General features: G+C 38.0%; 1 protein-coding gene across 1 annotated transcript; it reads left to right on the forward strand.

Moving 5' to 3' along the window:
• Positions 1-169: 169 nt before the first annotated feature.
• Positions 170-26,101, forward strand: LOC107193788 (collagen alpha-2(IX) chain-like). Its single transcript, XM_015583293.1, has 19 exons — positions 170-218; positions 2,554-2,773; positions 4,415-4,631; positions 10,456-10,626; positions 16,421-16,492; positions 16,563-16,652; positions 16,841-16,948; positions 17,039-17,146; positions 18,520-18,733; positions 22,018-22,233; positions 22,297-22,469; positions 22,576-22,737; positions 22,810-23,007; positions 23,186-23,334; positions 23,479-23,606; positions 23,991-24,092; positions 25,594-25,761; positions 25,843-25,911; positions 25,983-26,101. Exons 1-19 carry the CDS (start codon positions 170-172, stop codon positions 26,099-26,101), a joined length of 2,733 nt encoding a protein of 910 aa, XP_015438779.1.
• The last annotated feature ends 797 nt before the right edge of the window (positions 26,102-26,898 follow it).

The following is a 26,898-nucleotide window of genomic DNA, read 5'->3' on the forward strand; positions in this document are numbered from 1 at the left end:
ATCAGGAATGTTCGTTTGATTTTTATTTTTGACAAGATAACGAATTTACATAAACATCTGCAATCTAAGGGTGATTAGTATGTATCGTACACATTTATTCTTTGCAAAATTTACATTCTATGTGAAATTAATAAAACGTTATTTCTACAGGTACACTTCAAACCTGCGAATGTACTTCTCAATATGGATATTTGTGCTTGCGCAATTCAGACATATTCGTAAGTTTTCTTTATTTAAAACATGCCAGTAATATGCATAATGAATGTGAACATACTACCTTTTTCTTTCATTCCTATTAGACTGCGAGTCTTTTTGCAAATACAAAATTCTACAGATTTATTTACAAAATTTAAAGTCAAAAGAACAATTTTATTTACCTTATTAAGATTTCTGTCAGGATTCGAATACAATAAAAACCTCCCAATATTTATTAAACATTTTATTAGTTGCAGTATTGCATAAAAACCGCAGTCTAATAATTATATACGTACCGCACATTATTTTATTCTATTGATATAAACCATAAACAGATGTCATTGACACTTCGCTCTTAGAAACGTCTCTCGTTCAGCTACAATCATACCTACAACTAGTGATGGGTAACCGAGCAGTTCGAGCTAGTGATGGGTAACCGTGCTTTGCTGTTCCAGCTTGTTCGATACGAGCTGATACTTCGGGTGACAGATTTATGATTTCAGGGGAGACCGCGGCTCTGGCTTTCGAAGCTTGAAGCTCGAAGTCTCGGCGCGTAGAGATGTTATCTGGCCGCCGGCAACCGACCCTCGGGCCCTCGGGTTACAATGTAACACACGGAATGAATCACCCATGAATAAAAATTTAAACTTTTACTCCTTTCAGTGTACTTTCTTAAAAATGTTATGAATAAATGTAGGAGATTCTCTTGATGAAAATAATTCCAAACCCGACATAAATCAGACTATATTTAATAATATAGAATTAAGGGAAAGGTGGGATAATTCATCAGTTTTGCCTTTTCGATGAAGTAAAAATAATTGTTATTATTTATAACAAATATATTTATATCCCATCATTTGCTCACAGATTCTTAATATTCGTGCAGTATTCTAACTTGTAAATATTCGTAGTATTTCATAGCAGCGGTTATTACTTTCGAACAAAACTCCAATTTAGCCATTCAATTTCCCGTATGTCTTGTCCGTCTGACTTCAATTGTGTACCTTTTTAATCTATTTACACCCTTATACAATAAACGCAGGTTCGAACATTTGGTCGGCAGCTGGTCTCACCGACGCGACGCGCCGAACAACAAGACCATAAAACCGTACCCTCCGAACAGGCTAAGAACGTAAGCATGGTCAAATGTTGTATTTATTGGTTAAAATGATCGCATTAAGTTTATGTCTTAATGTTACATACCATTATATTATTTTATGCATTTTACTGTACACTTGTTTCTGTACTATATTTTGTCATAATTAATTTCTTCTCTTTGCTTCTTATATTATCTTTGGAATATGTTTCAATTAAAATAATTGTATTATGTTTATATCTTAATGATTAATGTATTAATGCAGTGCATTGCTGCATATTATGTTATATTATACTATGTTTTATTCATACGTTATGTCGCGATATGAATTATATGTTATTAAATATAGTCCGATTTATGTCGGGTTTCGAGATATTTTCATCAAGAGAATCTCCTACATTTATTCATAACATTTTTAAGAAAGTACACTGAAAAGAGTAAAAGTTTAAATTTTTATTCATGGGTGATTCATTCCGTGTGTTACATTGTAACCCGAGGGTCCGAGGGTTGGTTACCGGCGGTCAGATAACATCTTTACTCAGAGACATCGAGCTTCAAGCTTCGAGTGCCAGAGCCGCGGGTCTCCCCTGAGATTATAAATCTGTCACCCGAGCTCGTTCTAATAGCTTGAACTGCTCGGTTACCCATCACTACCTACAACCATGTGGATGGGGGAGGGGGGGGGGGGCAAAATCCAATTTTTTTTCTTCTAGTGTAGGGCAAAAGTTACTATTTTCGCCCAGGGGCAAATGCACTACGCCCCCCTCCCCTAGGATTTCCAACGATGCCTACGACCGATCTGTACCCTACATTCGCCCAAATATCACAATTTTCACAAAGAAAGCGTTAAATTAAATTTTCCCTTTAGATTTTATATCAGTATATGACTATCAGCTACAATGAATAAATGATATCTTCCGAGAAGATTTGTCATATGAGAATAAGTTTTTCTAAGTAAATAGAATATACAGTAAATCCTGGATGAGTGTTTGAAGGCTCCTCGGCACTGAATATTAAATATTTTAGAATCTAATGGTCGTATGCAGCTGAAACAGATATCATTGGCTTCAGAATTTTAAGCACTATCATCGTGCTAAATCTCGTTGAAAAGTCAGCGTTATATCCGAGGATCTCTTTTTGTCCGTGCCGAGGAGCCTTCGAATATTCATCAAGGATTTACTGTAATTGTTACGTACAAGAATGTGGATTTTAAACTATGTATTGATCGATCCTGTAATTCATTGTTTTGTTGATTGTCCCAGAGCATGCCAACGGGGAAGAAATGGTCGCGGATTCGCCGCTAGGTCCGTGCGAGAGTCACAACCGCACCGAAGACGATCTCCAAACTTTCGACTTCATCAGCAGGATGAAACTGGATCTCCTGCACACGTATTACGTCGGCGTAACGCGAGTTCGAGGTAGCAATCGCATGCAGACTGCCTACCGATTGGAAAAAGACACCGATATCTCGATGCCCACGAAGTACGATTTAATATTCTATCTCTTTTAAGACGACGCACAGTGGTACTTTTCCCCGAACAGCTGGCTAAAATAAATTTTTTTAAATAAGTAGCAATTTGTTGCTGGTATGGCACACATATATATACAGGGTGTAACAAAAATGTTGTCCGACCCGAAAATGGGGCACTTGGGGGGTGAATTGGAACAAGTTTTTCCTTAGCAACAATGTAATCTGAGGCTTCGTTACCGAGATATTAACGAAAAACTCCGACCAATCAGAGCGCGAGTTTGCCAGCCGAGTTTCTGCGCTAGCGGTGGCTACGCGCTGCGATTGGTAGGCAGCGTTACTGCGGGAACTCGGCTGGTAGACTCGCGCTCTGATTGGTTGGATTTTTTCGTTAATATCTCGTTAATAAAGCCTCGGATAACATTGTTGCTAAGGAAAAACTTGTTCCAATTCACTCCCCGAGTGCCCCATTTCCGGGTCGGACAACATTTTTGTTACACCCTGCATAATGTATACAGGAAAAAAAATATTGAATCACGACGAACAATACCTACATAAACACATTATTTTTCCGTACAGTCTTCATTGACTTCCACGTCATTTGGTGTACTGTTACACCAGCTTTCTAAACCCTGCATCAACAAAATCTTCCGCCAGTGAGTTCACCCAGTTTGCCATTTTCGTTATCGGTTCGTCAGCATTTTGAAATGCTGATGCATATTGTGAAACCTTGAAGAAACCGACGACGTGTCATTCCGAACAAAGACGTAAAATGCTGTCACGTGGGATTGTGTTTCCTGCACCATAACGCGCGTCTTCACACGGTACGTCCACTAAGGCCTACTGTCCAATAAGGCGTCTCGTCATAGACTGCTAGTGCTGATGTGGACTCCTTAAAAGCAGGTCGTTTGCGGTGTGCAACATAGCACTTCGTTCAATCATCTGAAATCGTACAATTATATTGTTTCTTAATGTTTACGCTTGAAATCGAATATTTTTGTTTTAAATTGAAAGAAACAGGTGTCACAAGTAGGCCAAAATCGTAACTTTTTATTGAAACGCGCGGTAATTATGGTTCGTTTTGTTTTTGTTGAATATTTCCAGACGGGGTCCATTATTTTTAGACCTAAACTTTTAAAAAACAATTTGATTTTTCGAATTCAGATGATTGAACGAGGTGCTATGTGGCATACTGCAAACGGCTTTTTTTAAGGAGCCTACATCAGCACCTTCTATAACAAGAAAACAATCTTTCTTTGTATGACTATATAAAAGTGGGAAATTAGAGTATAAACATAGGTTAATGAAACGTAAAAAGTTTCATCGAGATGTCTTGTATATGTACATTTATAGAAAAATTCCTAAAAATTGTGGTCATTTTTAAGCGTCAAACACGCGCAAATCCCTTAAAAAATTGTTGCAACGATACACCAAATGCATAGAACATCAACGGCGACGATGGTGTGGAAAAATAATGTATGTTTGCACCTGCAAATATTGCCTATTGTTCGCCATAATTTAACATTTTTATCTTCTTTCACTGGTATTTGTAATCGCTGACTGAACGTCACTTTTGCATTATTTATGCGCCCCGTATAATTGATTTCAAGGTTCGACCCGTTACATTAAACTTTTTTTTATCTAAACTGCGCTAGGAATATACTTCCGAACGGTTTGCCAGATGAATTCAGCGTAGTCTGCACATTCAGAGCCAGGAAACTGCCAAAGTATACTTGGCATATTATCAGAATCGTCGACATGGAAAACGAGCCCCAGTTTTTAATCGCGGTGAATGCGAAAACTCTGACCCTGGACATTTCCATGAAGGATGCGGAGGGAGAATTGCAGACGCTATCGTTTGCGGCGGATCGAGTAAGTGAAATTTTCTGTTTCGAAGATTTTTGTAACACCATTAGAAGAAAAATGGTATACGGGAGTATTACTATTTATGTAAATTGAATACAAACTACTAAATCAGTGAAAAGTTTTGCTCGATTTTTTGTAAACCATAATGTTAATTCATTATGTTTCTATATTAATGTAACACAGTACATTATTGTTCCGAACAAAATTCCACGCGAAATCGGACACTTTTTGGAGTAACATTTCGGATTTTATTGACATTTACTTTATATACTAAAACTATACTATAGTTAACAGACTATACTTTAGTTATAAGTATGTAAACGTCACTCAAAGGATTTTTGAAAATTTTTTAAATTATTGATTTTACAGCAGTTGGAAATACAATGTCAACGTTTTTTCAATAAAACATAACTAATAAACTGGTCTAAATGAACTTTTTGGGGGCTTACAGTGGAGATGTAAGAGTACCTAATAAAAATTATTTGACTTGGAAGAAAATATTATTTAACCATTTATTTTGTAATTGTTTAAAAGGAATGCAATTTTATAATAGCGAGGCACTATTGAAAACCTCATGTAACGCATGTAACAGATGCTACCTCATGTATCGCGTGTAACAGATGCTACCTCATGTAACGCCTGTAACAGATGCTACCTCATGTAACGCATGTAACAGATGCTACCTCATTTCGAAAAAGGTACAAAAAATGAGGATATGGTCCTATTTGCCCTCTTTACGGAGAAAATTTCAAAAATATGGAGACTTTACAATTGACCATATGGAGATTAATTGAAGTTAACGCTGCGTTGAATCATACTGGCTCGATCGCCCAAGCTGTGCGGTCTGAAGTTTCATTTTCCAGATATAAACAGTTAAACGAACTCACACATACACGCAGTCACAATCAAGAAACGCACGGCCACGTCACCGGATTCACCGGCCTCTGGTTCTTGACTGTGTCTGCGCGTACGTGTGGACCACCGCTCAGCTGATTCGAGTTCGTTCAACTGCTAATATCTCGGAAATGGAGCTTTAGATTACAAAACGGTAAAGGATTTTTCGATTTGTATTTGCTTGATGAATATGCCTGTTGCGGATTGTCGTATCGTTTTGGGACACCCTGTATATGTATATCTGCGATTATCCTGTCGGTATTTGGTGGGGAGTTGGTGAACTTGCGCTCTTAATCATTAGCCCTCGCATCAGTAAGTTCTTGATACTGTCTCATTTATTTTTTGGAGCATACTTTACTGTACTGTTTATCGTATTGATTCTTCTATGAATCACACCTAAGAGAGGACTAGTTATCCAACAGTATACCACAGGCTCTGCGTGCTACTATGCACGAATTGAGTCGACTCAATAGCGGAATATATACGTAGTGGGACTCTCCTACTCTCCCCCAGTTCTGAGTCTCTTTACCTACTCAGGTATGATAGACATTTCTAGTCTATCAAGTGAAGATTTAATTTATGGTACGGTTCAGTGGAACATCTGACCCTCAAAGCAATTTAGTTCTTATGCGCCCGGTCGAGAATACCTGCACCTTCTACATACAGTGGATTCTAACTATATTGCCACTAAATATATTGCCACGCGAGGCACTTCCCCTTCACACGTACTTTCGAGCACACAAATTCGTTCTCCCACCACGTTGCGTACGCCGGCGCACCAGTACCATCCAGCTTTTGCGCAGGCGCTGAGGTCAAGGCTATGCCGATAGAAGTTAGCATGGAGGGGGCTCTGAAATCATTGCCATTTTACTCCCCTATAGCCCCGACAATGGCAATATAGTTAGAGTCGACTGTAATTACAAATTGTTCTTACGATACTTCGAATATGAAGTCGGTGGGAAAGCTTTCATGGACTCAGAGTCTCAGTGATTTTAAGACTAAACTCCATCCCACGTAAGAGTACCCTCACGATCGAGCGAATTTTCAACCGATCTGCGCATCCCTACTACTGTCGACCGATTCGGAGACATGCGATTGCTCGTAGCTCGCTATCTCTGCCGGGCTCCACCAATGGACGATGTAGAGTAAACGCATGGCGTCACCGACGCCACCGTAAACAGTGCACAAGTGAGGGTTCAGACGTTGCAACGCCCTCCCAAATACATCATAGCGTGACACGAGGTTATTCTTACGTGGGACGGAGTTTACAAGGGGATGACACGGTTGTCGAAATAGCTTTTGGAACGGCACTATATGGAAGTTATAGTACACAAATATAGTATTATAAAATCCACATAGGTTTCTTCAGAATGGGTGTTGGTGTTCGCGAGATATTTTGGTTTAAAGTTTTGCATGTGGCAAGTAGTGCCTTGCACGGACATTGGTTTCAGATTAGCAGAAATTCTTGTAGTATAGTCTAGGTTATAAATTGATCTAGGTTAGTTAGCCTGGGTTCTGTTGCAAGACTTGCTGTTAATTTGCTGCCAATTTGCTTTACCATTTTGTCAGGAGGCTTTGTCCGCAAAACCCACGACAAATGCGGAAACATGTGGAACACTTATCAAGACATTACTGTATTTAGTCACTTGGATACAACTGTTTGAATAAAAACCTCTTGTTAAATTTATATAAAGTGTTGTTAACATTCCTTCACCTGGAATCCAACAACAGTATCGTAAGTAATTTTATTGATGGCTCAGAATATCCACAATAATAAAGAGCTGAAATGTAGAAAATCTAGGAAAAATTGTATGTATTTAATGAAAATCGGGTACAAAAATATCAAATAATACGATGATATGGTTGAAATAATTTGTCCCATAAATGTATCGCTTAGGGCACTAATCCAAGTTTTACTGCACTATATATATTGGTTTTTACATTACAGTGGTAATGATTTCACTCAACTTCTTCAGATATGTTATCGTTCCTATGAGTGGGGGGGGGGGAACTTGTGGTAGGAGTATCAAACTTTTTCCCCCATAGCCCTTAACTTTCCATCCTTTACCGTTCAGAAATACCAGGTATCTTTCAGACTAAGTTACCGTAACCCCATGTGACCTTTGTGGATTAAGTTTCGAAGTGATCTTGTGAATCACCCTGTAGTCCAATAGTGGTGGAGTTGCCTTTGAAGTAAATCGAGTCACGCACGCCAGTAAAACATGCCATTAAACGTACGGAAGTGAAGCGCATCGCTCCAAATCTCAAGAGCGCTGTTAATGGGGATCTAGTTTAAAGCGAACGGCTCTTAGAAGTGTCACCGACGACGCGGCGAGATGATTGATTCCGCGGTCTCTGGGACGCATCGAAACGGCGTGGCGTGTCAGTCACGAGATCCTTTGTCAAACGTCGATCGCAAGCCGCGTGGGCGTATGAATTGGGTCGTCGCCAGGACACGTGTGAATCGTGTCACGAGCTGTTAGGTAAAAGCCGTGCAAAATAGTTTAGAGATGATTTTTTTTTTCTCCAGATCCATAACCAAATAACACAAAAACGTCCTATGTACGTCCGATGGACGTATGTTCCGGACGTTCTGTACATTCGGAGGATGTCCCGAAAAGGTTCATATGTCCCTGTTAGGTCCTTGTTATTCCCGGGACTCCCTCCCTGTCCTTGTGGGGGGTGGTAGATTTGTGAGGGGTACCAGAGGAGGGGGGGCTCCTGAAATATTCGGGACATAGGCAGGTAGAACAATAGGGGGTTGAAACAGGCGACACAGCTCTCTCTCGATGACGGAACGTACGCAAGCACGATGATTCCACCCCTGGTACAGACTCGGTCTGTGGGTGAAGCAAAGAGTGAGCCGGTACTCACTTTGGAGACGAAGGATCGGTTGCCCCGACGACCATATTCCATAGCTATTTACTTAGGTAGGGAAGGGACGATCCTAATGACTCTCCGCCCCCCGGGCGAGTACTTCCTCGCCTCCATGTGGCCCGGGCCTAAAAAAGTTGGTCGGGTTGGAAAACCGGGGGAAACAATCGCCCCGGGTAATGCCCACGGCAGTCCCCCTGCTAACGTGGCGGGGGCTGTGTGATAGCTACCGGCGCTTTGAGCCACAGCTGGGCCTTGGGGGGGAAATCGCACTTCCCCTCTCCCGGGAGAAACGTACTACTACTACTACTACTAGGTCCTTGTTAAGCTCTTTAAGTATCCTAAGAAGGTTCTATTTACAAAGTGGAACGTTCTGAGTACGACCTGTGTCAACATTCTCAGAACGTTTCCCGAATGTCTAAACGTAACATTCTCTGTACGTTTTTAAAACGTTTAAAGAGATTTTAAAAACGCTATGGTAATGTCTTAAAAGACGTATAAGAAACATTTCCCAATTTTTTAAAATTGCGGTTAGGTTTCATTCTGTGCAAAGTGACAGGAGTTAGGTTAGGTTAGTTTGTGTTTAACAAATAAAAGATTAAGTTTCCTGCGATTTCCTCAGTTAGTAGAAATTAGATCTAGTTAGTTCATGTTAATAAATAAAAGGTTAAATTTCTTATAAGGAATTATAATGAAAATATAGGTCTGGGGATTGTGATCTCCAAGTACATTGTGTTTATTTCTATTTTCACAGCAAAACTCTGATTCGGTGTTGATTGGAGATAGTTTAAGAAAAAACATGTTTTTTTCAACTTTCTTGAGGTTTTCGCACAAAACCATTAGTGTCGTTACACTTCTCTATTGATTCTTTAAAGATTGACACCTTGTTCATGGGGTTCCATCAATTTGCACGGAATGACATTGGCAAAAATACTAAACGAAACCATCCAAAATTTAAGTCTTGAGAACATCCATAGGACTTTTCGGACGGACGTTTCTAGAAAATCCGAAATTTAAACCTTACGAACGTTCTAGGGATGTCCAAAATGGACGTAGGACATTCGGATATAAACTGGACATGAAACGGACGTCCTTAGGACGTACGGTGCTATCTGGGTACCCGCGGGACGCGAACGAAGGCGTGTTCCACGGTGCGCGTGATATCGGAAAGACTGATGAGAACACCATTACCCCGTGACTTTCGTCACGCTTCACAGAACTCGCCTGGTTGAGATGCATTTAATGAACCGCGAATAATCGTGAAAGCCTCGCGAGAAAATTGCCCCGTTGATCGTCAATGATGCCGATCGCGTGATTTATGCGCGTTAACACGTTCGCTAGCATCATATTATTTCGAGATCGTTCGTCACAGACTACGTTACATGTTCAGCGTTCTATTCGGTGAAGTGTTCATATCTTTTTGATCAAAAATTAAAAACATACAAAACAGAGATAATGACGTAGTACAGTGACTTTGAACTTGGAGTGTCACACATAGAGGATGAGTCTCGTAACATGACGATTTCAAATAACTCGTGAATTATTTGTTGTACAAAAAAATTTTTCAATTAGTCTGATTAAATGTAATAAAATTTATTGATTCCAGAATTATGCATTACTCTATTTGTTTGAAAAGCCTGAATAGCTAGTTTTCAATTATAATTCATTGTTCACATGTCAGCTCGGACAAAAAAATGTTTCCAACAAAGATTAATCAGCACTTCCTGTTCTACAAATTCCAGTATAAAAAATTAAAAACAAAAATTTGTTTAAATAAAAAATGAGGTCACCTTGATTTTTGTATGGTCACTACATATTTTTTACTTAATAATATTATAGCTGACGTCAAGACGACTTGAACGTCTTGAAATAACGTTAAAACAGTTGTGAACAGCTAATTCTTTGATGTGGCCCACTGTGCAGCGGCGACTTTTACGCGCTGTGATTGGTAGTCAACGCTACCATGGGAACTCGTGTCATGCGTCACTGCATCCCCTAAACGGCACTTTTACTGTGACCATAGTATCAACAAACAAAATTTTGTAATTTCTGTTTTATACAGCTGTTTGACAAAAACTGGCACAAAGTCAGTATCGGAGCATTCGGTGGCAAACTGATGGTCCACATCGACTGCGAGCACGCTGGCACCCTTCCCACCCGACCCCGAGGACCGATTAAAGTGGATGGGAAAATCTCAATATCGAAGGTGTCCCACACCACGCTCACTCTACCGGTAAGTTTGATCATCGCGCGTTGTGCAGTCGAGATGGGGCGATAGGATCTGTAGCGATGTTAACAGGGTATCCGGAGTATTCATTAGTCAATTTCAATCGACGACGCAATTACCGGGTGTCTTAACGTAGATATATTGCCCACGGGATACACTGTACCATGTTTATAGTGGCTCCAGTTTAATTACGAAAACAGCCAGCATTTTTGTCGATCATTGGCGGATTACATAGCAATGCGTTTTTAGCGTGGTATGGCGTAACATGTAATGTGACTTTCATTAGCGATAAAGTGTGTCACAAATTACTTGATCGTAGGTGGTTGGATTTCGTGCTTGGTTATGCTTAGTCAGAAGGCCGAAAATAGAGTGATTTTTCAGAATCCTTTTCCCAAAAATTGCATGACTTTTTTTTTTTAAAAATATTGTCGTATTTGAAATAGTGTATTTTAGAGAGTATCTCGTAATTTTTCATTTAAAAATATTTTTAATAACGAAGTTGTATCCAATCTCCTTGAGGTCCTATCTAAAAAAGGTGTTTTGCGGTGACCACTGCTGCTCGGTATGGAATCATCTGAAATTAAAAATTCAAAAAGATTTATTTAACATATTAATTATCCAGTCGTTGAACGAAGGACTTTTGGAAATATTGATTTGGGACAAAATGGCCGATGTTTTAAGGTAAAGTAGCGATTTCTGACAAAACTTCGCCCATTTTTGATCAATAAAAACATAAATATGCAATGAAAAAAGTGCTTCCTTCAAAGACTAAATAATTTAATAAATTAAATATATCTGTTTGAATTTTCAATTTCAGATAATCCATCACCGAGCAGTAATAGTCATCGCAAAACGCCTTTTTTTGGGAGGACGCCCGAATGATTGCCCACAACTTCGTTATTGATAAATATTTTTAAATAAAAAAATTATGAGATGTTCTGTAAAATACGCTATTCCAGATACGGTAATAGTTTTTGAAAAAGATCTTACAGTTTTTGGGAAATAAATCCCAAAAATCACCCCTTGAAATAAAAAAACTAAATTTTTTTTCAAAACTTACAGGTGTGGTTATTGTGTCAAACACTTTTATTAATAAATAATGAAAATTCGTTGATTGGTACCTGTTCTTGTCAAAGTGATCCAAAAATATGTAATATTTTCATGTAAAAAATCTGAAATAGAAAATATATTTCTTAACCAAAACTTCCGAATCTGCTTGAAATGATAACCAATTCTATAAGTTTTAAGAAAAGATTGACTAGTTTATTTTAGATGAGTGGATCTCGAAATATTAGGTACACCACTTAGGCACCTGTTTTTTTCACGTCACAATCATAGCAGATTTATGCATTAATAATATATAAAAATTTTGTTCATATCTTAAAATGTATATTAATAAACCTCAGACTGATTATTTACTCCCTCACAGAATGCGGAATTAAAATTAAGCAATGACTATTATAAATTTTACGAAAAACGAGGAAGGATTACATTTTTATTTGATAAAAGATTAACAATTCATTCTTGAAAAGGTTAATGTTATTAAAAACATAAAAATTGTCAAAAAATAATAAAATTCATAAACAAGAAAAATTAAAGAAAAAAAATAATTTTAAGAAATTCAATTGATTTCAGTGTGGTATTTTTCAAAGCAAGGTACCATAGTACAAGAAAAATTAAAGAAAAAAAATAATTTTAAGAAATTCAATTGATTTCAGTGTGGTATTTTTGAAAGCAAGGTACCATACAAAATGGCACTTCGCTGGTCATCCACCAATATCGTCTTTTTATTTATATAAATATTTAAATACCGAATCAACTGGTTAATAAAAGATGAGAATAAAGGTACAACCCTTTCCGTCTCCGTAGCTGGATATCGGGATCCCGAGCCAATAACGTTCGAGTTTTGCCGACCCGATCCGAAGTCGGGTTGCCCGCCCATGCTCAGAGTCCGAGTCGAGTCTCGGGATCCCTAATAAGTATTCCGTCATAGACTAGGAACGACGGCTATAGAATCAGACGATACCGTTAACTTTTATTACTTTACTTCCTCTGTACGTTCATTTTAGACTTTTTCGACATCGACTACTTTAAATTTAGATTTTGTTACTATAGAGGAATAATTTACAAAAGACCCGAACATTTGGTCTACAGTCGGCCACGTGCGCACGGTAAACTTGGGACCCGTCCGTGTCGGGCCTTACCGGGACACGCAGACAATGCGGCCATAAACCTTACAGAAACCAATTGCAAGGTTATATGTATAGGTATATATCAGAGCAACTTGGGAGACTCTCGAAAATTCGTCGCGGTCAAGTCGCATCGTGACCACGTGTGCGATATTTCTGTGGCATCCGCTTCGCCTTGGAGGATAGGTTTTCCACCTCCACGTCACTCAGGAAAACCCAAGAATTTGTCTCCCCATATCAGGACGCAACCATTTAAGAGGCGAAATATGGTAACGCCTTCGGCGGACTTCGAACAAAAGCGACGCCACACGTAACTCGAAGATGCATTTGTTCGAAAACACTCTGAAACACACATTTGTTTAAAAAGTCTCGTCCATTCGATCATTCGACAAGTAACGTTCGACAAGACTCGTTCATAGTAACTCACGATTCGTCAGCTCCAATGGTCGAGTAATCATACGATTCATTCTCAGTTACGAGAAAATTAAAACAGTTGCTTAATATTAATTTGGCGAGCCTGTGATTTACAACCTCAGACGGATTCAAAAGAGAACCCCCGTGAACGGACGCGACACCAAAATTTTCAGGATCCCGAGCAATTCGGGAGTACCGAGTTCTCGCCCGATCCCGCCCGAATGTTTCCGACCCGGCCCGAAGCTCGGGTTCCTGCGACACGGGACGATCCGCACATCCCTAACCAGAACCGTGCTTACGTACCGATATCCGTAACAGTTACAAAATGATTTCCGTTCTTGTAACAGTTTCAACGGAGGGAGCTCTCGACTTATTGTCATTTTATTTGCCTACAACCCCGACGAAGGCAATACTGTAAGAGTCCATTGTATTTTGAGTATTATTTCTTTGGCCAGATTTGAAATACAGAAATAACAATATAATTCATTATTTGAAATTGTTATTATTTCAAATGAATCGATAATATTTTTATTTACAAATAACAATACTGAAAATAATGTTCCGAAATAAATTATTTCAAATAGTTGTTTCCTATTTTTATTTCAAGTAAAATTTGCCTAAGTTTGACTAGGAGACACTCTGTTTCGAATGTATAACGTACGAATATTAGAGTGTTGGAATACCAGAAGTGCTACTATATGTTTATACTAAATAAGTAGTGGATAATAAAAGTACGAAGAGGTCATAGAGCTATAAAGTGCGTTAGAGTTTCACAGAAAAATTTAATGAATGAAGCTTCCGAGAACCTGGTGTATCCAATTTTTTGCAAAATTGGGATCTCAACACATACAAGTATACATATGTATAACTGCACGCGTTTTTCGTAGAAGCCTACGACACATCGACGGTGGACGCTCGCGGTTGTCCATGCGTCAAATTTATCTGTAGCATGCCGCAATTAAAAGGCACTTAATTAATAAACACTTTGTAATGAACAAGGCTGAGACGTAACTGGGACAAACTAGATTTAGTGCAGCACTCGAATAGTACAAGCGTAACACGCATACAAAAACGTGGTGACGCTATTATTAGCCCAGTTTCACGAATAAGCCACAAGAAAGTAAATATAACGATGTGGAAAGTATCAGTGCCACGATGACGTGACAGTCAGCTTATGAAAATGAAAATTTCGACGAATAACAGATTTTATATTATCATAATTGTTTTCATACATCTCATTTGGAATGTTAAGCCGGATTCACACTAGCAGTCACTATTGTATTTTATAGACTTCCATAGGCTGTAAATGCATAAAATCCCAAGTCTAGTCATCAGTTAGATGACCTATCATTTCTCCTTGAAAAATATTGTACTTCTCTTTCAATATTTTTCTTTTCGAAAATTTACTTATTCATAGACCTAATTTTTGTCATTTTTCTTGCTACAATCAACAATAAATAATAGATTTATAATATAGTAATTTTTGTACTTAGCTGTACTAGCTCATCTATAACTTGACCTGTGCTACGCTAAAATGAAGAAAATGTGAAAACTATCAGAAAAATTAGTGTAATGGTTGAAATTAATGGTTACCAACGTATTCGCCTTGCTATGACAATAATAAATGAATATGAACAAAAATGAAACCCAATGTCTCTCTGCCATGTTGAATAAAGAGTCTTTCAATTAGAAGTGTTTCTAAAATTTGTATATGTAGTTATTGTAAACAGTTCATCTCTTCAGAAAACAATTAATTTAGATAACTGATAATATAAAGGTGCCAACACCTTACGAAAAAATTGCTTTGAGGCAAACCGTGCATAGTTCTGTTATTATTCTCGGGAGTGTTAATGAACGCTTAACAAATTCCTGAGCAAGCATTCGTACCCTCTCAAGGATTGTCATTAACCCTTTGAGTGTTTCGCCCGCACATTGTACAGTCAACGTAATAAGATCCAGGTTCCAGAGCATTTAGTCCATACATGTACAGACAACGTAAAAAGTGCCAGAGCGTTTACTTTATACGAGTTTATTTATTAGAGATTATTAACTTATAATAGCCAGTTTATAAGAGGTGAATAAATACCTTTAAAAATTAAACATATAAATAATTTACTCTATAAGAAGTTCAGATAGAATAATACATGTAAAGACGAATAAATGAATCAAATGTTTAGAAACGAAGGTATTTTTCTGCTCACGAACTCACAATCAGTTTGTTCTTGATCGTCAAATGAATCGACAATGTAGTTTCATTTCTTTCAAGTATTTTGTTTACAACATTTATAATGAGTATCCTTAACAAAAATGAATACTCTATTGTCTAGTTTTCAATATATCTGTTTTAAAATGTACCATACAAAGAAATATTAAAACATTTTTTTTAAATTATTAAAAATTAGGTAAGAAAAAATAAAAAACTACACGCGTAGAATATATTTCTATGTCATTTAAAACAGTTACAAGCAATTTAAGTCATAAAAACGTGGACATTTTTTTAACACATTTGGTTATTTCGTGAGCACTTAAAGGGTTAATGATTACTTTAGTTACCTTAAATACTGAAACATTAAAATGTAAATTAGTGAGCCATAGACTTTCAACTTTTGTTTCGTATGTGTATACATATACACGTATAGTAGTAGGTACTACAGGCCTTACGTTTCCTAAAGTTGAAAAAGTTTGCAGAATGTATTTTTATTTACACGAAGTATGGATGTTTAATAATCTTACTTCTTTGAATTAATTTTCAAACAATCGTACTTTTAATTAATTCCATAAATTAATTTGTTTATTTCCTACTTACTTATTACGTTACTTTCCCCTAAGATGATTTCTCCATTAATTTCTTAACTTGTATAATTAAGTTGTCGTCTCCGATAATTTGTAATATTTTCTTTTTAACAGTAAATTAAATAACAGATTTGAAATAATTATATTTCGATGTACTATACAAACATACTTGTCCTAAACGATTAAAAAAATTATAACAAAGTACAAGTAGTTGAAACATAATCGTAATCATTAAAATTGCACACAGAGGATTAATAATATTATAAATAAACATAATACAAAATAGTTAATCCAAAGAAAAGGCAAACTACACGTGAGTTCTATTTGTTATTTATTACTACTAATTGTTTACAATAAATTCGACTCTCATTGCCATTTCTGTTTCCTCTAAAACGGTTTTCCAGATCGATATACAGTGGATGGTCTTGAACTGTAACCCCGCTAGACCAGAACGCGAAACCTGCGAGGAACTACCGGTAAGTCTATACATTTTACACAACTTCGTAATCCATTAAGACCCCGCGGCTGTAATTAACGTAATTGCAGAAGAGCCTGAGCAGCCCTTTATTACCTCTGAGACGACCCGGCTGCGAAATTATCTGTCCACAGGGACCGCCAGGAATTAATGGCACAGATGTGAGTCAGGGAATTTCCTTCATCAATAAACAACCTTCGTTCAATTGAACAGCAATTACTATTTCCAAAGGAATACCTTCCCCTCTTTTCGTAGCAAATAATTGACTCCTTAATAAACGCTTGTGATTATCGTGCCTATTTTCGAGACTATAACGTCAGCGTCATCATAAAAGACTTTGTTCGCTTAGGGATTAGCTGGTTTACCCGGGCTACCTGGACCATCCGGCCAAACGGGAGAGCCCGGTCTACCTGGACGACCGGGATTACCTGGCCTACAAGGAGAAAGGGGCAAGACAGTGCGTGCTCGTAAACGCTTTATATTTTACGATGCATTGCAATACATTTAGTTTTAACTTTATGTCACATTATTGTCACAAATTTACCAGGGCCCGCAAGGATTAACCGGCGCACGAGGTTTCCCTGGGCCTCATGGCCCTAAAGGACCAATTGGGCTAACTGGACCTCCTGGGCCAAAAGGAGAATACGGTGAACGGGTACGTTTATTAATTTATCTTCTTTTTGTATTTTGCCTGTTGTTTGACTTGATTGCTCTTTTTCGTCCATACACTCCCTTTCATCGTCCTTTTTCTTCTCCATAAACTCATTTATCCCGTGTACCTCACCATTCTCATGGTACACCCTTAATATTCTTGGTCTCCTTCCTTTATTAGCTTGCTTAACATTTTACTATGGTTTTGTCCCGCTACTCTGTTTCGGTCAGCCATATTCCCATTTTCATAACCTTCATTTTTATCTGAAATTTCACCTTGTTTTATTCGGTTTGACTCAAACTTCTTTCTTAATCTTTATTCCGTTATTTTAACCTATTTACTCGGCAAGACGAGTTAACTTATTATTTATACTTTTCATTTTTCTATTCATTTACGTAGGGGATTTCTCATTTCATCAGATCGAAATGTTTGTATTAACACACGTTACGTCTTATATGTGTTTCTTGTAGGGCAAAATGCATTCAGGTTGTTTATATACGTCTTTAATTCTGCTTATGCGAACATCGAGGTTCGAAAAATTACTCAGTTAACAGGTTAATTATTTAAACTACTTCCCGCCTATAATTAGCCTATAGAGCCTGCACAATTTCCTCTGTTTTACTGTTTTCAGACAGTTTTTTCCATCCATTCATAAATGAAGAGTCCAAGGGAAGAACGATCATAGTTAGAAAAAGTAAAACTTCCAGTATTTCAGCAACAAACATTGTGTACCCCCCCCCCCACTTTGCGCCATAAAAAATTTAATATTTTTCTTTTTTTATAAGATTTTCTGGGTATATTCATACAGTCTGTGACAGTAACATTTGTTTTCATATTCAGGACTTTGATATAATGTCATTTTAATAAAAAAGTGATGGACTCTGATCAGTTTTCCTTAGGAAAAAAATTATTTTTGCTGATGGGAGTAAAGATCATACTGGCAATGGTTCTAAGGTTTCTAACACAAAATAAAGAAAATGATAAAAAAACGTGTTATGCAGTTAAAGTGTGATAAAACAAAAGAAACAGAAAAATACCCCACCTCGTTGAACTTTGATCATTCTTCCGTTGTAGAATTCTGACATTGATTGTTCTTCTTCGAACCCAGGATTCTTTGATTCATTAATTTTTCTGGGTCAGCTCCGTTTCTCCTTCTTATTCTACTACAGTTTGATAACTTTGTTTAAGCTGTAACATATGCTACTGAAATCTCAATTTTCATTTAGAATGGACTATGATCGTTTTTCCCCTGGGCTCTTCAAATGCATCTGCTCGCATGCAACCTCCCGTTCCACGCCTCAGACTTATGATATCATTGTTGTCAACGTCTCCAAACAAACTAATCAGTGTATTCACGTTTCTTTTGCTCCCAATAGGGGGACATGGGATTTCCTGGACTGAAAGGGGACCAGGGTCTTCCAGGACCACGTGGCCATCCTGGCGTACCCGGCCCACCGGGAAATATTAGTGACTATCGTGCCGTTTTATCACGATTCGTTGGACCGTCGGGTCCTCAGGGGTATCCGGGTGAGAAAGGTTCAAAGGGCGAGTCAGGCGTGGATGGCAACAGAGGAGAGCAAGGTCAAAAAGGTACTCGGTCGATATCTATTTTTAGGGGTCCACCTGCTAAAGATTAACAACGACCATGTCAAATGTTAACTGTTACTATTCAATACGATTAGGTTGACTTATCCGACAAGTAATCCTTGAAGTGCTGCGTAAACTAATTCAATCTTGTTAGAAATCGTGTGGAATTGTGAGTGTTCACGTGGTCGGTGGTGATTCATCGTTAAACGCATTATACTTATGTCAGCGAGCTTAAAAAGCTTAATCCCCGATTCCTTTCGCGAAACTGTGTTAATCTGTGAATTTTACCGACCTTCTGCTTGATTTATATTGACAAATATTTTTCTATATAAACACAGAAGTTTCTAGGATCTATAATATTATGCTGTCGGTTTATTTTTAGAGAGAAAGTCTAGTATTTTATACGGATAAAACGTCTTCATTGGTACATCTCTGGGGATGGGCGATAAATCATTCTCTTATCCTTCGGGTTCGTTAGTGCGCTAATTGCAATGTTGGAAAAGGTCACTGACACCGCCGAGGAAATAATTCTTCCTAATAAAGTGTGTCAACAGTCATGCATTTAAAGGTCGAGAGCAATCGTTTTAATGGCTTTAAGTGTCGAGGCATTTCCATCTACCCTATCCTTCCCTTGCCCAGATTTTTATCCTCCCATTTGAAAGAGTGACCCAAAAACGAGGGAATTTATCGCCCGTTTTTGGTCTCACGATTTTGATATGAAACTTTGTGCCAAATAATACCTTACGATAAGACATTAATCACAATAAATTTTCAAGTTAAGCTGACAGTTTCTGAGATATGGGAGGTCAAAGATGTCAAAATTCATTAGCATACGCTACGTGGACGAACTTTTATATCATTCTGATAATTTAAAGAATTGTTCCCAGTGGTTTTGCTGGCTGATAGCAACGAATTTGAACTTGAATTTTCAAAATTCACAATGGCCGAGACAATATGGTGGACGAACAGTGAAAATCATCTAAACACCCTCTGTTTTATTACAAATAAATAAATATAGTACACCAGTAAAAAAAATGTAGGTGACCTTGAAATCTCCAAAAGTTCTCCACTTGGAAAAGAATTATTACTTGCACGTTACGGGTTACGGGCTCTTCTTTACCATACAACTGACGAAGCCACGGTTACAAATTGCGGAGATATTAATACCAAAAATATGCATTATTGGGTAAAAGAGAATCCACATTGGATTTATGAAATTGACCACCAATACCGGTGGAAAGTGAATGTTTGGTGCAGCATAATTGGTCTTCATTGAAGAATCACCAACAGATTAAACATACTCTACATTTTTGTTCAAAACACTACCAGGTCTATTAGGAAATGTACCGTGTCTAATGCGTCAAATAATGTGGTATCAACAGGACGGCTGTCCAGCACATTATACTCGACAATCCCAGTAAATATTAAATAGAATGTTTCCTAATCGTTGGATCGGATGTGGCAGTAACATTCCTTGGCCAGCTCGCTCGCCAGATTTAAGACTTTGATTATTTCCTTTGGAGAATATTAAAAAATGAAGTTTATTGCGAGCCATTAACGACGGCCGAAAATATGCAACAACGTATTATTAGTGCATGTGCTGCAATAACTGCAAAAACACTAAAAAAAGTTTACGTTCACTCATAATCCGATTACGCAAGTGCATTAACTATAATGGACAACACTTCGAACCCTATTTGGTGTAATACTTTTTTACGCAGAATTTTCTGCTTTATCCGAATTCGAGAAAAAATATTGGGCATTCCATTTAAAAAACTGAAGATAACCCTCATATCTCGATGAAAAAGCAATGTAACAAAAATCAGATTGCAGCATTGTATGTCCTCCTGGAAACCACGCAACAAATAACTTACGAATTATTTGAAATCGCCACGAGATTCACCCTGTATATGTATGCATAATCCATGAAGCGATTATTCTAATGCTTAATGGTAGATGACACGGAGGCAATATGTTGCTAGACACATCGACGTCGACCTAGATACAGCCATTCAGAATGATTGTAAATCAATTTGTTGCAATCTGCCGCAATGCCCGTAAACCAATTCCTTTTATTAATCACTGAATGTATGCCGTTCTCGTGATAGAACCGAATAGCGGCTCTGAACACGAATCTAATTGCTGGCGCTTGAACATACCGTCAATGTATGCACTATTAGAAATGATTGGTAAGAGCTGAACAATTAATATTTTGAGGAATGAAGAAAGCTATGCATCCCTGGCATCGGTGATTTGTGCATTGTAGAACACGTTAGAAAATTATGAATCTTGTTCTACGAAGCGTTAGTACGATATCAGAGAATTCGATTATTAACATTTTTATTCTTATCGAACTTCATCGTCAACGTAAACTGGTAGAACTTAGCATGGAAGGGGCTCTGAATTCATTGCCATTTGATTCCCCTAATGTTAGAGTCCACTACATATGTTACCGTGCCCTTCTTGTAGAATTAAAGTGTACATGTCAAAAGGTAAAAAGTTACCAATAGAATAAATTCTGTTTCACCGTAGGAACAAGTTCCTTAATAAAACAAGTATAGTTGTACAAGTAAATTTTACAAATTACAAATCAGCTCATTGTCGTATTTCACGTTTTGAGGTTACGTGCACCTTGACAGAAGCGAATTATGTATCCATTAATATAGCTGAGTACGTCTTCTTTTATTGAAAATGAGTAAACGAGAAGATCAATGCAAATGTACGTGCTTACGAAATTAAGGAGCACAAAAACGCATTATTTTTACAATTTAGCAATAAATAGCGAGAAAAGAAAATTATCAATCATCCCAGACAGCAAAACCTGCAAAGCCAAATTTTGCCCAATGCTGGTCATAAAGTCTTGGCTACAAGTTTGATGCAAGATTTGCTTTAAACAATTTGACGCATGTTATGTTGCAACACATGCTGCCAATTTGCTTTACAATTTTGTCAGTTGACGTTGCCTGCAAAACCCATGTCAAATGCGGCAACACTACACTGCATACACTTGTACCAAAGATTGCTTGTATAATATCCAAATAAGTATGTGTCTGCGAATTGCTAGCAAGGAAAAAGTTAAAGTAATTCGCAATTTTGAAACAAAGTAGCAAGAGTATTTCAGAAAATTGTATTTGCATTACAATTATCATTATCGTAGATACAATCAGGTGGTAAGTGACGATAGTGTAGATTAAATAGTACTTCCTAATAACTAAACTACGTGCTATGTATAACTAAACAAGTGTAAAGGATTCTAATTATTATTCGCAATTACATTTACATTAAAGGTGAGTTAGGAGAAAGAGGCCTACCGGGCAAAGACGGAACTCCTGGAGCAGATGGAAAGCCAAGTACTCCAGGGTACCCTGGTCCAAAAGGAGCAACAGGTTTGTCAGGACTCCCAGGTCAGCAAGGATCACCTGGCCTCCGAGGTGAAACCGGAGCACCAGGGCCACCTGGATCTCAAGGGGAAAAGGGGGAACCTGGAGAATGTGGACGTGATGGTGCGTAAATTGGACAGTGGTGTTTTCATACCAAGCAATAACCTAATTAATTATTTCATCTAGGTATACCCGGTATTGGTACGGTAACACCAGGATTACCTGGCCCTGAAGGTTCTCCTGGCACACCTGGAGAAGATGGTTTTCCAGGACCTAAAGGAGAACCAGGTCCTGTTGGCCCACCAGGTCTTCCGGGAATAGGAGGAAAAACTGGTCCTCCAGGTTTTCCTGGAGTGCAAGTAAATCCATATTATCACAACCATAAAATAATACCTATACAACGCTCACTTTATTTAGAAACGAAGTGGTTCAGCTTTCTTTTATTTTATTCTTATATACATATAGGGTCCACCTGGTCCAGCAGGAGATATAGGTCCACCAGGACATCGGGGGATTGATGGTTCGTATGGACCACCAGGTCTTGATGGAAAACCAGGTAGTAAAGGTGAAAGAGGTCAACGAGGAGAACAAGGACCTATTGGACCAAGGGGCTTACCCGGAAACGGCGTGGGTTAATTTGAGTTTATTGTTAAATAGCGTAGACACGTGTATGACATAAAAATGGAGTTTATTTGACAGGGATCTCCTGGTATACCAGGAATCGCTGGTTTCCCGGGATTAGAAGGACGACCTGGTCCACCAGGCCCTCCTGGTCCTCCTGGACCAACCGGTCCTGCGAGTCCGACAGCAAACATATTAAGCGCAACCGATGTCTTGAAAAGTATCGGTAGTCCAGGAGTTAGTGGACCCAGAGGTGTGCCAGGGTCCTCGGGGCTAGTAAGTGACTTAAGTGTTACTTTGCACTTTTAAATGAGTTTCGCTGATATCTTCACGATAATATATTACAATAGTGTAAATTTTGATAACATTTTTTAATATCCAGACACAGTTGTTATACATGTTCATTAACTGAATCTTGAAAATTGGTTATGTGTAATTTATTATTCCGTATTAGCCAGGCAAAAGCGGACCTCCTGGTGAACGTGGTCCAGAAGGTCAAATCGGACCACCGGGAATGCCGGGAAAGGACGGGGCGCCAGGATTACAGGGGCTACCAGATTTATTTCTAAGAAATTGCTATTCGATTAGTTATTCTAAAATTTAGTACCTACGAACCCGGAAGCACAGTCAGGTGTGTTACGTAAATGAGACAAACATTTCAGTTCTCCTGTCGGCTATAGAAACAGCTCTCTCGTAAAAGATGATTGACGCAATGTCTCTGTGTAAAAAATAGAAAGATAATTCCAGCTTTTATTGGCACATACCGTATACAGAGCAGATGACAGAGGTGTCAGCACTGATGCAAGGTCCACCTGGTCCACCAGGCCGAGGCCGTCCAGGTCGTCCTGGATCACCTGGTCCACAAGGTCGCCCAGGTACACCATCGTACAAAGGAGTTTAGCAATGTCATTTGCCTGCATTTAATCACATAACTGTAGAGAATGGCGGTGCTGTGGGTTTTTGGTATTATTTAGCGGCGAATAAGACCGCCATAAAAGAACCCATCGTTAAACGTTACGAATAATCATAGCGAACATCTCAATGATCATCGTCGTCATCGTTCCGCCATGAATTGCTTGAAATTCCACGTTCACCTTAATTAGAGCCGGCATTCATCCAGTGGCGTGACTCACGTACACATACATGCGGATGCGCGCGTCCACTCGATTAACAATCGATCGATCGATCCATCGATCGAGGATTAACATCTCACGTTGCCGTGTGCCGATAAAGACGATGGAATCCTGCATGTGTCACAGAGAGGCTGAAAGAACTAACAGAGGGTCTTCGAGGGCCACCCGGGTTGCCAGGGCTGGCCCGACAGGGCCGTCCTGGTCGAGCCGGAACCCAGGGCATCCCAGGTACCTATAAACGCAAGCCTTCCAAGATGTTCTTCCCGCATTCCTTTTGTTCTAATTTAACAAATTTCACATTACACAGGGTGTACCGTAATATGTGTGCTACTGCTGACAAGAAGTTTTCAATCAGATGAACGAATATAACTATTGTAGTAATTATATACATAAATATTAAAAATAGAACATACTGTTGTATATGCACAAATGAAATAACATAGAACAATCGATTATATTTTGAAGAATTATTAACAAAACAATCAATTCATTCGCTGGTTTGTTAAACGTGGTGAGACATAATGTTGTCTATTATGTAGGAAGATAATGACAGGGATTCGAACCTTAATGTCTGGAAATAATTAAATACTTTCCTCGGTCATTTTTTATGAATTATTCAAAAGTACAATTTTCTGCATTTGAGGAACAAGATCAAATAAGATACATATATTTTTATTAAGATTCTTAAATGTTAAGTTTGTCGCTAAAAACACACATATTTCGAGAAACCCTGTATTTATTTTGTTGCCGTGTTGCATACGAAATGACAATTATCAAAAGAAATTTTTTGCAACTGTAATTCGTAATGAATTGCAAATTCGGTACATTTATCGCATACGTGACCGTATTAATCATCATAACATACGAATTCCGACAAAGCCTAATAATATCTTTATTCTATTTTATTTCTCATTGAATGTAATCCTTAACAGAAGAAATCAATTTCTCTTTAATTGAAAGGGGTATACGGTTATCATGTAGACGGTTAAAATGAATGGGTTCTTTTAGGTTGGATTCAAGAGCAACTAATAACTTGAGTCATTACATTTTTTAATTCTTACTGTGGATATAACATTCTAAAACCAAAAATCCTGCAAAATATTAAAAATGTAGTGAATTGTTGTAGATGAGTATTCTCTGACTTAAAATCAACAAGGTGAAACTCGTTCATTAAGATCGTAGAACTATGGAAGATATTATTCAACATTTTTTAAAGAACTATTTCAGGAAAAATGTACGAAGTTAATATTTCTTGCATGATTTTGCGAATTTTTATTGAAATTTATAAACAAAGTTTTACCTTGTAGATTTTGAGTCAGAGAATACACGTTTACAACGATTTTGTTTTCAGCGCAGCGGTCACTTTGACGATTCCTACTTTTCTTAATTTTTAATATTTTGAAGGTTTTCTGGCTTTAAATACGTGTTATATCTGCAGTAAAGAATTGTAAATCGTGCAAATGGTTTCAGTTATTATTCGTTGTTCAATCCAACCGAAAAGAAAGCGTTCATTTTAGCCGTCTAATATTTATGTACCACCTTAATAAAGTAAGACATAAATTTGGCTGGACAGTGCAGAGTAATAATTTATGTAAAATTATAAAAATGTAAATACTAGATGTACTTAACAATGCATGGCTTTGGCTAGTAAAATATGGATTACAAGAACAAAAATTACGTTTCTCGATAAACAAATTCTAATAATTACATTTATTTTGTAACAATGTAGGTGATCCAGGCCCCTCAGGTCTGCCGGGAGAACGCGGCTTCCTCGGATTACCTGGACCACAAGGCCCTACGGGCCCTCAGGGTGCATCCGGTGAACGGGGGGAGAAAGGTGATAGAGGACCGGAAGGCGTTGGCGTGGAAGGGCCAGTGGGGCCAAGAGGATTGCCTGGTAGTGCAAAATGTTTTTTCTTCGTGGCTAACAGTTATTATATTTACAATTTTTGTTTACGACGAGGGTACATGTTAATAGGACCACCTGGCAAAGATGGCGTCGGATTGCCTGGCAGGCAAGGAGAACGGGGGGAACCGGGCAGACCAGGTAAGGAGAAAAAAGTTGCAAACACGTTTTTAAGACCTGGTACTGGTATTTTTAGTTTCGTTTATCGACAGGTCTTCCTGGGATGAGAGGCCCGCCTGGACCGCAGGGATTACCCGGGTTTTGCGAATTGTGCAATTATCCAAGCACCAATTACTTACAGTACACTCGCGGCAATGAAAAGGGACCTTAAGCTAGAACTGCATTTCCATGAGCATAGAAAGTACATTCAAGGGGGTACACCACTTTATAGGCCTGAAAAAAGTAGGTCCATTTAAACTTGTTTTCCTCAGATAATTATTGGGTAAAATATTAGGATTTTTTAATGTGGACTTAGGCAACATATCTTTATTTTCATACATTAGTAATTATTTAAAAGGACAAAACGGCGGAGTTATACAACATTGTCTACCGTCGTGATGTATCCCCTTGGTGATTTATGTGTCCGCGAACGGTGAACATTTCTGTTCCATAATAGTTTTAAAAATCTTTTCAAACACTGCCATATTGAGACAATACTCTATCAGTAAGATGTATTTAAATATGATGATAATCAATGGACTTTGTTACTATTTAATATGTACAGTGATTTATCTTCGTTTGGCGTATGCTGGGTCCATTTGTACCTATCTATGCCTATGCACGTTATCGATCATATAACATAGTATTTAATATACAAAAACATAATTAGATATTTTTGTAATAATTACGGTGTGCATGAGACCCAATTCGTAATAAAAAATAATAAATTTTGTTTAGTTACACTTTATTACTTTATTATATTTAACGTGTGCTGTTACACCTTCGTTTACTTTAGAATCGTCGGATGCCACAACCTTTTTCGGCCTGCTGCGACCACAATTTTAGAGTGACCAACAATTAAACAAATTAATTTTAAAGAGGACCGAGTATGGACGTATTTTTAAAAAATTGCTTAAAATATGACATAGGGGTCCAGTTTGCAAAACAATAACACTGTTAAGATTTTTT

The sequence above is a fragment of the Dufourea novaeangliae genome, unplaced genomic scaffold (genome assembly GCF_001272555.1).
Source record: "Dufourea novaeangliae isolate 0120121106 unplaced genomic scaffold, ASM127255v1 scaffold24, whole genome shotgun sequence".
NCBI classification, from domain to species: domain Eukaryota; kingdom Metazoa; phylum Arthropoda; class Insecta; order Hymenoptera; family Halictidae; genus Dufourea; species Dufourea novaeangliae.

Coding starts and splice junctions, on each gene's coding strand:
- LOC107193788 (XM_015583293.1), top strand. CDS start 170: ATGTACTTCTCAATATGGATATTTGTGCTTGCGCAATTCAGACATATT. Junction 219..2,553: donor TGCGCAATTCAGACATATTC/GTAAGTTTTCTT, acceptor TGATTGTCCCAG/AGCATGCCAACGGGGAAGAA. Junction 17,147..18,519: donor AAGGAGAATACGGTGAACGG/GTACGTTTATTA, acceptor TGCTCCCAATAG/GGGGACATGGGATTTCCTGG.